The sequence below is a fragment of the Pinus tabuliformis genome, chromosome 1_1, assembly GCF_031772625.1.
Source record: "Pinus tabuliformis cultivar Carrire ecotype Pingquan chromosome 1_1, CPIR1, whole genome shotgun sequence".
In the NCBI taxonomy this organism is placed as follows: Eukaryota; Viridiplantae; Streptophyta; class Pinopsida; order Pinales; family Pinaceae; genus Pinus; species Pinus tabuliformis.
Window position 1 is genome coordinate 215,699,206 of NC_142297.1, and position 10,840 is coordinate 215,710,045.

The 10,840-nt window shown below is 43.9% G+C and overlaps 1 protein-coding gene across 1 annotated transcript; it reads right to left on the reverse strand.

Annotated features, from left to right (window-relative positions):
* Positions 1-2,768: 2,768 nt before the first annotated feature.
* On the reverse strand, positions 2,769-8,229 carry LOC149212310 (uncharacterized). Its single transcript, XM_089388628.1, has 2 exons — positions 4,101-8,229; positions 2,769-4,003 (listed from the first exon to the last, which is right to left on the reverse strand). Exons 1-2 carry the CDS (start codon positions 8,227-8,229, stop codon positions 2,769-2,771), a joined length of 5,364 nt encoding a protein of 1,787 aa, XP_089244754.1.
* Positions 8,230-10,840: the final 2,611 nt, after the last annotated feature.

Here is a 10,840-nt window from a genome sequence, read left to right on the forward strand (position 1 = left end):
TTGTTACCATGTTGGAGGATAGAGGCTATGATGTGATGTTTAGTAAAGGAAATGTGTTTCTTCGTCACATAGCCACGGGACAGGTAAATATGATAGGGGTTCAAGTGAAAAATATCTACAAGTTGGAGTTAGAAGATTGTGTTGCCTTGAGCATGAAAGTAGAGGTGCAGAGCCGAGACATTGGTGAATTTTGGCACAGGCAATTGGGTCACTTCATCATGGCGCTTTGAAAATCATGTTGGAAATTTCTACTAGTCTTCCCAAAGGTACACTAGAGAAATTTGACACATGCAAATGGTTTACTTTGGGAAAATACACCAAGGCTTCCTTTCATGACAAAGACAGTCAAGCACAAGCGATCCTCGATTGAGTCCATTCAGATGTGTGTGGACCATTCTCGACAACATCCATGACCAAGCACAGGTATTATGTTATATTTGTTGATGATTTTTCTCGTAAATGCTGGATCTTCTTCATGCAGAAGAAAGATCAGACTTTTGCAAAGTTTTGTGAATTTAAAGCATTGGTCGAGAAAGATACTAGCAGGAAGGTTAAAGCTCTTAGGAGTGATAACAGTGGAGAGTATGTGTCGAATGAGTTAAAACAAATTTGTGCGATTGAAGAAATTCGACGAGAGTTGACAGCACCTCATAACCCACAACATAATGGGGTGGCTGAAAGGAAGAATAGAAGCATAGTAGGGGCAACATGGGTGATGTTGCATGATTAGGCCTACCACTACACTTGTGGGTTGAGGCATGCAACACAACTATTTATTTGCATAACAGAAGCCCTCATCGAATTCTTGGGATGAGTACACCAGAAGAGGATTTTTCAGGGAAGAAACCAGATGTGGGTCACTTCAGGATTTTTGGTTCATTGGTCTACTGCCATGTAACCAAAGATGCATGGAAGAAGCTTGAGCCAACAACATAGTTGGGGATATTTATGGGGTACACTAATACACCTCATAACTATCGGGTGTACCTATCAACCAACAGGATGACAGTGGTTCGTATGGATGTAAAATTCAATGAAAAGAAGGCCATGAGATGTTCCCTTCAGAGGGAGCTTCAAATGCATGTGGTTGAGGAGCTTATAGCTCCTAAGGAGGAACCTCATATTGATATGGAGCAGCCACATGCAAAGGATCGGGGAGTGGAGACACCCACTCATGCAAAGTCTTCCAGAGATGGGAGAAAGTGCACCAGAGAGGATAACAGGTTATTGCATGATGCAGGGGAGAATGTGAGAGCACCCACATCACAACGCAGGTAAAGGAGGTCACTAGAGAGGTACACTAGATACATGGCTCTTATGAGAGGATGTGTAGAGATGGTTCCATCCTCTTTTTAGGAAGCAGTGCAACAACAGGTTTGGGTTGATGCCATGGTTGAGGAGTATGACTCCATTGTCAGGAACAACGTTTGGGATGTGGTCCCAAGACCAGCGGACAAGTCAATGTTGAGTTCTCTATGGCTTTACAAGGTAAAGCAAGTGACTGATGGTAGTGTGTATAAATGTAAGGCCATGTTTGTGGCTCAAGGATTTTCTCAGGTGGATGGGATTGATTACGATGAGACCTTTTATCCTATTGCAAGGTACTCATCAATCAGATCCATTTTGGCATTGTCAGCGCATATGGGATGGAAGATACATCATATTGATGTAAAGAGAGTCTTCCTTAATGGCATGATTGAGGAAGAGTTGTATACTAAGTAGCCTGAAGGTTTTGAGACCTTCCACTATGAGTTGCATGTGTGTCGACTCAAACGAGCGTTATATGGGTTGAAGCAATCACCCCATGCTTGGTACACTAGGATCTATAGCTACTTCCCCGTGTTGGGCTTCAGCAAAAGTGAAGCAGATGTGAACCTTTACCATATTGTGGTTGAAGGTAAATTTTTTATTATTGTTTTATATGTCGACGATTTGATTATGACAGGTGATGATAAGTTGATCAAGTCTTGCAAAGAGGACCTTGCTAGAGAGTTCGAAATGAAGGAATTGGGGCTCATGCACTACTTTATGGGCACGGAAGTATGGCAAGGTGATGAGGAACTTTTTATCTCTCAGGGAAAGTATGCCAACGAGATATTGAAAAGGTTCCACATGGAGAGCAGTAAACCGATGGAGACTCTTCTAGCAAGTAACTAGAGGAAGGAGGATTCTACTTTCGGTGAAGTAGTGGAAGCTACTATTTACAGGCAGCTTATGGGTTCACTCTTGTATTTTGTGAACACATGACCAGACATGTGCTATGCAATTAACCATCTTAGTCAAGCGATGGTTAAGTCGTCCAAGCTGTATTGGAAGGCAGCCAAGCATGTGTTGAGATACCTCACAGGGACTACTCAATATGGTCTATGGTACAGATGGATAGGAGTGAAGCTTCAAGGCTTCACCAATGCATATTGGGCAGGGAGTCCATCCGACAGTAAGAGCACATCAGGAGGGATCTTTTTTTTTTTGTAAGCTGGGTGGTTCTCATTCTATTACTCGATCAAAAAAACATAACATCAAATCATAAACAGTCATAGCCCGCCCTCATGGGGAAACCGGGACCAAGTTCCATCGGTAGTTTTTGAAAGCAGCCCAAAAATAGAAGGCTCTCAGTCTGGTGGTCTGAGCAAGCAAAGCTAAACATTCCTGAGCCTTACTAACACTATGGCTAAACCTGCTGTTCTGAATTACATGCCTTCTACTATCTCTGACAGGTATAAATCTAAAACCAAAAATATTATGCAAGATGTTAAACATATCTTCTGTTATTCGATGCCGCCATCAGGGTGTTGAGCTGCTCCATCTTCTGGGTCTGGGAGAATGCGGTTCAGCCGCTGTTGAATAGCCTCCAGCTTCTCATCATGTTGGGTCATTGCAACACGCAGAAAAGCCAGTTCCCTGCGGATATCTGGACCCCCTTTGGCCAGGTTGACCATTTCTTTCGCCATCTGCTCCAAGGCTTTGGCCAAGAGGCCCTTCATAACCCAGTAAATGTGGAGCGACTGCTTGAATAACGACAAGCGCCCGCGAGTATGCCCCGGGTCCGGTATGAGGAATTCCCATTCATCCATCTCGTCGTCCCAATTCTCCTGAATCAAGTCTTCTTCCAGGTGTTTCATGAGATTGCTAACAGCAGGTTTGGCATTACTAGAAAAAGCCTTTTCAGCCCTGCGAATTCGGTGTAAAACAGTTTCATTTTGTTTCCGTTTCCTTCCCTGGCCATCTCCTGAGGTTTCCCCCTCCATCTTTCCTTTACCCTTCTGGATTTTAGTGCGTTTACCATTTCCGTCAAATTCCTTATCAGTTGGCGGGCTGCACTTCCTTGTACCGTAGCGCCGGACCTCCTCTTGCTCCTCTCCTTCCTCCTTCGCGTTCTGTCGGTGGTATCTGCCATTGCTACCAACAACTGGCACCGGGGCATCATCCGAATCATCCTCAATATCCAGAACAGTAACAGGAGGGTCCTGCTGCATAATGGTTTTGCCTTTACGGCGTCTGCTGACCTCCCCTACCTTCTGATTCTCTTCCCCCTGTCTGAGCTTCTGTCTAGTTTCCATGATAACCGACGGACTGGTTCTCTGATGCCTTTGACTGGACTCTGCACGCTGGTGCTGCTTGATTGCAGCCTCCACCCTGACCCAATTTATGGATATGCAGAAAGTATTATCCTTCGGCCAACATAGGGAATAAACGCGACTATTTTCCGTCGAAAAACCGTTTGATCCGGTAATCCTCTGCCTTGCAAACCGCGCCTGAGGGCCATTACTCTTAGTCATCATATCGTTGTTAATTTCTTCTGCTGTGAGGGCTGGCGGACCGCAATCTTCACCCCTTATCGAACAGCCATTAATTACATTACCTGGAGTGTACTGACGCCCATACACTTCGACTGCCGTCACTGTACTGTCGTCAAGGACACGATCTTCCAACCTACCATCTTCCATGATGCTTTTTGCATGTCGCTGCTGAATTCCTCCCGAGGCGTGCGGCCTCCACTTGCCTGAATCGGACCAACCCGTTGAATCATTCATTGGCATTTGTTGCATGTTCATGATCGGATTTGATTATATTTGCCAGCTCTTCCCATTCCTGCTTACCTTCCACCGCTCTCCATTGGCTGTCCAAGGTGGTGCCACGTCCTCGACAGCCCCAATTGGCAAGCCAGTCAGCAGGCTGATTTCCTTTACGCCGGACATGGTTAATGATTCTATAATCAATACGTTTGATAAGGCCCGCTATTTCTTGAATAATGCCCGCTGTGCGCCAGCTTTTGGCCATTTTCTCCCATGCCTGCCCATTACTGAGCTTCCTCAACATATCAACAGCAATCTTCGAATCCCCGGAGATTTCCAAGTTGTTATAGCCGTTTCTAATGGCAATGCACAGACCCTGATGCAGGGCCCAGAACTCAGCCTCATTATTGGTCATCTGCCCTCCCCATTCAGCGTAAATCCATCTAACCTGGTGATTGCTGTCTCTGAAGATTCCCCCGAAGCCTGCTTCGCCCGGGTTTCCCTTCGAGGCCCCGTCAAAGTTGAGTTTGATAAACGGGTCGCGCGGATATCTGAATTTATCTGGACTTTGAGTTCGCATGTCCTGGAAGGTCGGATGCTTGAAGTGAACCATTTCAAGTTTAAGGTTTAACCTGTTCAAAACTTCCTGTTCTTCCGAATTTGTTTGCCAATCATCATTTTCCCATTTTTCAATCAGGATAGTCTCACGCATACTTTCAATTACCTGATCCCAGATAATTTCTGGATTTCTACCAGTGTTTTGGAACACCCTCCGGTTTCGTTCCTTCCAGATCATCCATAGAATGAAGGGGGACATAAGGTTCCAAGCCCTCTGGACAACCCTGCTTTGAAAGGCTTCCTTATTCCACTGGAAGACCAGATCGGTGAAATCTCTGATCTGAAGACCCGATTTGTTGAATAGCCGTCTGGTCATCTTCCAGAGTTGCTCTGTATACGAACAATTCATCAGCAAATGGTCTCTGGTCTCAAAATCCTTGTTGCAAAGATAGCAACGGGAAGGGCCGATGAAACCTTTCTTCTGAATTCGGTCCCAGGTCAGAATTTTATTTTTAGAGGATAGCCAAACAAAGATGGAAACTTTGGGCCACCAATTACTCTCCCAAATAGTTTTCCACTCTACATTCCTGTCATCCCTGTTCTGAGCTTCTTTTAAGAAGTAGGCCTCCTTTGTTGTGAATATCCCTTTCATATTGTATCCCCATCGAAGGATATCGTTCCCATGGCGTTCTCGGATTTTCCTTGATCCCATCTCTTTTTTATAGTGTTCCTGGAGTTCAGGGGACAGATCTGGGTCCCAACGAGCCGGGTCTTCCCAGATTCTCCATCCCTCCGACATTTCATTTATTTTCCAGTAATCCTTAACACTGAGTCTGTTTCTTTCAATTCTACCCCGAATCTGCAGGAGGTCCTGGTTATTCGTTAATCTCTCACGCTGTTGCCACCTATCCTCCCAGAAGTTAGCTTCCCTGCCTCCTCTAATCTCCCAGAAGGTATGGTTGTTAATTAGATCTCTGTTTTGGGAGGCAAGATCCCAAATAGAGGAGCCTTTGGGGAATTCCTGCTGTCTTAGAATGTCGGCTGTAGAGTTTGTCGTTCTATATTTGATCCTCCATATGTTTTTCCATAAGTCATTTCCACCATTAAGCCACCTCCACCACAGTTTAGCTCCTAACACCTTGTTAAGAATTTCCGGGTCCCTTAGACCTAAACCTCCTCTATCTTTTCTCTCTGTCAGCTGCTTCCACGAGACCAAAGCCCATTTATTCTTCTGATCAGATCCACTCCATATAAATCTTCTTATTATTTCCCTAATTTTGGCACAAACCCCCGCAGGTGCAGCCATGCACGCTAAAGGGTATATAGGGATCGCCTGGAGAACCGACTTGGCAAGAACTACTCTGCCAGCAATATTCAGGACTCTGAAAGCCCAGTTTGAGACCTTTTTGTTCAATTTGTCAAGGGTTCCTTGCCAATTCTTCACCTTTTTGGAGGTGAGATCCAGAATATTACCTAAATATTTAGAGGGGAATTCTCCTTTCTTGAAACCAAGAATTCTAATGAGATGAGATTTGATCTGCTCCATTGTGTTGAAGATGAAGATACAGGACTTGTCTTTATTTATTTCTAACCCAGAAGCCTCAGAGAATAGGTCTAGGATTCTTTTAAGGTTTTGAACTTCTCTTACCGTTGGTTCCCCATACAGCATGATGTCATCAACAAATTGTTGATGAGTTAAGGGGAGATTGTTGCCCCAGAGTTTCAGCCCTTTGATTCTATTTGCTATTCTCTCTTGTTTAATAAATCTGCCAAGTCCTTCCGCGGCAAGAATGAAAAGGAAAGGGGACAAAGGGTCGCCCTGACGGAGGCCACGGGAGGCATTAAAGGTTTCAGAGGGGCTTCCATTAACCATAATAGAAAAGTGGGGGGAGGAGATCAGGTTATGAATCCAGGCGATCCATCTTTGTTGGAACCCGAATCTCGCAAGCACAGTTTCTAAATACTTCCAATTAAGCCTGTCATAAGCTTTGGATAAATCCAATTTGATTAGCATCCCCTTTAGTTTTTTAACCTTTAGGGAGTGAATCACCTCCTGAGTTACCACCAGCCCATCGAGAATTTGCCGTCCTTCCACAAAACCAGTCTGTTCAGCCGAGATAAGATTGTCCAAGAGAGGTTTGAGTCTTTTGGCAATGAGCGAAGTTATCATTTTATAAATGACGTTACAGAGAGCTATAGGTCTGAATCCACTTGCCTCTTCTAGGTTGTCTCCCTTAGGAATGAGGGAAAAGAAGGTTGAGTTAAAAGCCCGCCACACCTTCTGGTTTATTCTTGATTCTTCCACTACAGCCAAAATCTCGTTCCCCAGGAAGTGCCAGCATGCCTGGTAGAAGTCGACTGTGAAACCATCCGGTCCAGGTGCAGTCCCTTTTTTCATAGTCTTCACAACATCTTCCAGTTCTTCTAAGGTCACGGCCCTCATGAGGGCTTTGTTTTGATCCTCAGTGACCAGACTAGGGATGGCAGAACAGATCTCTTGAATGGCCCCCGATCTGTCCACTTGAGGTTCTGATAGCATCTCCTTGTGGTACTCCACAAGAACCTGCTCTATTTCCTTTTGCTCCACCACCCTTCTCGCATTCCTATCCTTAATCGAAAGGATTTTGTTTCCTTGCCTGTGTTTGATCATTGACTGATGGAAGAATTTTGTATTTTTTTCTCCCTCTCTTAACCATTTTATCCTAGATTTCTGGCGCCAGAGGATCTCCTCTTGTTTTCGTCGTTCTTCCAATCTTCCGAGGATGACTCCTTCCCTGTTGCTGCTGACCTCCGTTCTACCTTCCAAGATTATCTGCTGCTGTAGCTCAGCCATTTCCTTTTCCAGATTTTGTTTATCCTCGAATATGTTGCCAAATTCGTCCTTGTTCCATTTTTTTATTCTGTTTTTCAATTCTTTCAGTTTAAGCTGGAAGGTATGCATTTTACATCTACCTTTACTGGTGCATTGGTTCCACCATTCCTCCATTTTCTTGATGAAATTGGGATCCCTTAGCCAAAAGGATTCGAATCTGAAAGGTCTTTTCCCCTGAATCCTCTTGATATCCATCTCTAATCTGATCGGCCAATGGTCAGATCCCAGGGTTGGAATAATTTTGGCCTCAAAAAAAATATCTTTGCTCATAATGTCTTCAGAGATTAGAAATCTATCTAATCGGGAAGCAATTTGATTCTTTCCTCCCCTTCTGTTGTTCCACGTATGGACCCCGTTGATGGTCTGAACGTCGATAAGCCTGAGATCAGCTATCATGGCATTGAAGTCGTCCATGAAGTGATCCCTCTTCCTCGTCCCCCCTTTCTTCTCTTCCAGAGATCTGATCAAATTGAAGTCTCCCCCAATGATCCAAGCAGCTACAGGGTAAAGTCTGCGGATCAATTTAAAGTTGTTTATGAACTGTTCTTTTTTCCCAGGGGTCGGGGGGCCATAGACTCCTGAGATAACCACCTGATGACTGGTTCCTACTATTCTGCCAAGTCCAGTGAGGATGCCACTCATACTTGACCAGTTCTCTATGATGATTTCATTTGGGTTCCACAGGACAGCGATGCCTCCCGCAGAACCGATTGCATCTTGTCCCATTACTTGATACTGTAACCTCCCTTTTTCTATTATTTCTTCAATCTGTTGGTTCGACATCTTTGTCTCCTGTATTATCATCACACTAGGTTTTTCTTTTTTCAACTTGTCCTTAAGATACCTCTGTTTGCCTTTACTATGCAAACCCCTAATATTCCAACTGAGCACTATCATTTAAAACTTTTTGTAAGAGGGGAAGAATACCTCCGACAGAGGTATCACTTTTCCTGAGTTTATCAATATTTCCCCCACTGTCTGGATGGTTTCTCTCATTGGTTTTCGGCCTCTTTTCCTGCTATTTTTGCCATAGGTGATCATTTCTTTATCCTCATTCCCCTGTTCACTTTCTGACATGCTGAGGTAGTCCGGGGGCTCTCCTTTTTTCTCTTTGTATTTCTTGAAGACTTCCTTATATAGTTCTTTTTGTTTTTCAGGTATAAACCTGCTGTCCAGGTGTTTCCATTCTTGTAACAAACTTCTCATAATTTTCTCCTCTTCTGCTTCATTCTCTGACGGGATTTCCACTTCCATCTTAGATTCCTGTTCTGGTTCTGTTGTTACCTCCTCAGATTTTTTTCCCCTGTTTTCTTTGTTCGATTTTGGCTCACTACCCTTTCCTTTCTCTTCTCCCGCTATTTCCATAGGGGTATTCTCAGGGTCCTCATCATCTTCTAGGTTTACTTCGAAGTCTTCATCTTCACTCTGGAGGATTTGAAATTTGTTTTGATTGTTTGCTTTTCTCGATTTTTCCTGCGTTTGAGTCCTTGATATACCTCTGTTCTGTCGTTTCTTCCTTACTACCTGTTGAAAACCTTTTCCAGCCTTTTTTTGTTGATCCTCCTGACTTTTCTTGGATTCTTCTTCTTTATTCAATGGGCATTGTCTGAATAAATGGCCATATTCGTGGCAGGTACGACAACGGAAGGGAATATGTTCGTAATCGACTGGTTGTTTCCAAATTTCATCATGGTACTCTACTTCTACAGTTTCAGGGAGAGGTTCTGCTAAATTTATATAAACGCAGATTCTCGCATAAGCGTTGTACTTACCTCGTTTCGTGGCCTCAGCAATTTTGACGAAGCTCCCAATCGTATTGCCTATTCCCTCCAGAGTTTCAGGGTCCCAAAACTCGTCCGGAAGCCCGAACAATCTGACCCAGACGGGTGCCGCAAGCATTGTTTCCCGTTCGGGATTGTAGCGCTCTTCCCAGTACTTCATGAATAGGCCAGCATTATTCAGGAAATAAGGGCCCTCCTCAAATATCCGATCTTTATCTTCTAAGTTGGAGAAAATTGCCGTAAAAAAACCCTGGGCTCCGAGTTTGAGATCTATCTGTCCCTTTGGTCTCCATCGTTGATCAATCCATCTGTGGAGCTCCCTCTCAGACGGCCAATACCCAACAAAGCGGCAAATGATGGCATGGTCTTTCATATAACTATTATACTCTTCCAATTTGTTATGGGGAACCACATACCTTGGTTGTTTTTGAGCCCGTGGCAGACATTTACCTCTCATTCTTCTTTGCCACAGAGTCCCCATTACTGGGACATAACCTTCCTTCTCCGATTGCTGTTCTCCCCCTCCTTTACTAGTCTCCCCCATTACCACGTTCTTGAAGGAGGGGGTCTCCCCCCCCCCCCTTGGCTCCCCCATTCCTCGCAGGACGTGTTCTGGGGTTTAGAATCCCGTTTTTATCGAAGAATTCCTGAAAACCCCGTGACTGCAGGCCACAGAGCACTGAGCCCGCAGAGATGAGGATTCACGCCCTTGTCTGACTGAAATCTGCAGCCTTTGTCAGTGGTGTCCTGTGCTGCAAACCCTAGCACACTTCGTCTCCCGCCGCCGCTCCGCTCCGCTCCTCCCTCCAGTTCCTTCACATCAGGAGGGATCTTTAGTATTGGGTCAGCAGTTGTTTCTTGGTACAGAAGGAAACAGAGATGAGTTGCATTCAATTCAACAAAGGCAGAGTAAATGGCAGAGGAAGATTCTGGTTGGTTTGATTGGTCAACATATAGATCTAATTGTGATTTACTGTGACAATCAAAGTCGTATCAAACTCTCTGAAAATCCAATTTTTCGTGATCGGTCTAAGCATATTGATATATGGTATCTTCATCTTCGAGATTGTGTGCAGAGGATAGTTATGTTGTTAGAGTGCATTCCCACAGAGGAGCACGATGTAGATATTTTGATAAAGGTAATGTCAAGATGCAAATTCAAGTTTCACAAAGATAGGATCGGGGTAGCTGATAATCCCTTTCTTGCTAAGAGGTAGTGTTAAAAATAGAAACAAGAAATTCCAATTTAATTTGTTCTTGAATTAAATTGTGAAATAATCGAAATTATATTATCATAGCAACTTGTAATAGTTAATTAAGTTAAACTGACTTAATTGACTTAAGAAATTTGAGTTAGAAGTCTATCTAGAGTAATGTAGAGTGATCCCTAAATTTTAAGGGCCCAGGTTGAGTTCTTTGGAGTTGTAATTAGATAACTTGGTCTAATTAAGTTATAGTTAGTTAAACTATTTTTAACTGTTGGAGGAACTAGTAGAGGTCTAGCAGTGGAGTAGCGCACCAATGCATCACCAGTACCGCACCAGTTAACTAAAGATTCACTCACAAATAACTCATGCATGTCAATTCAGATGAAGACCCGGTTGAGATTAGAA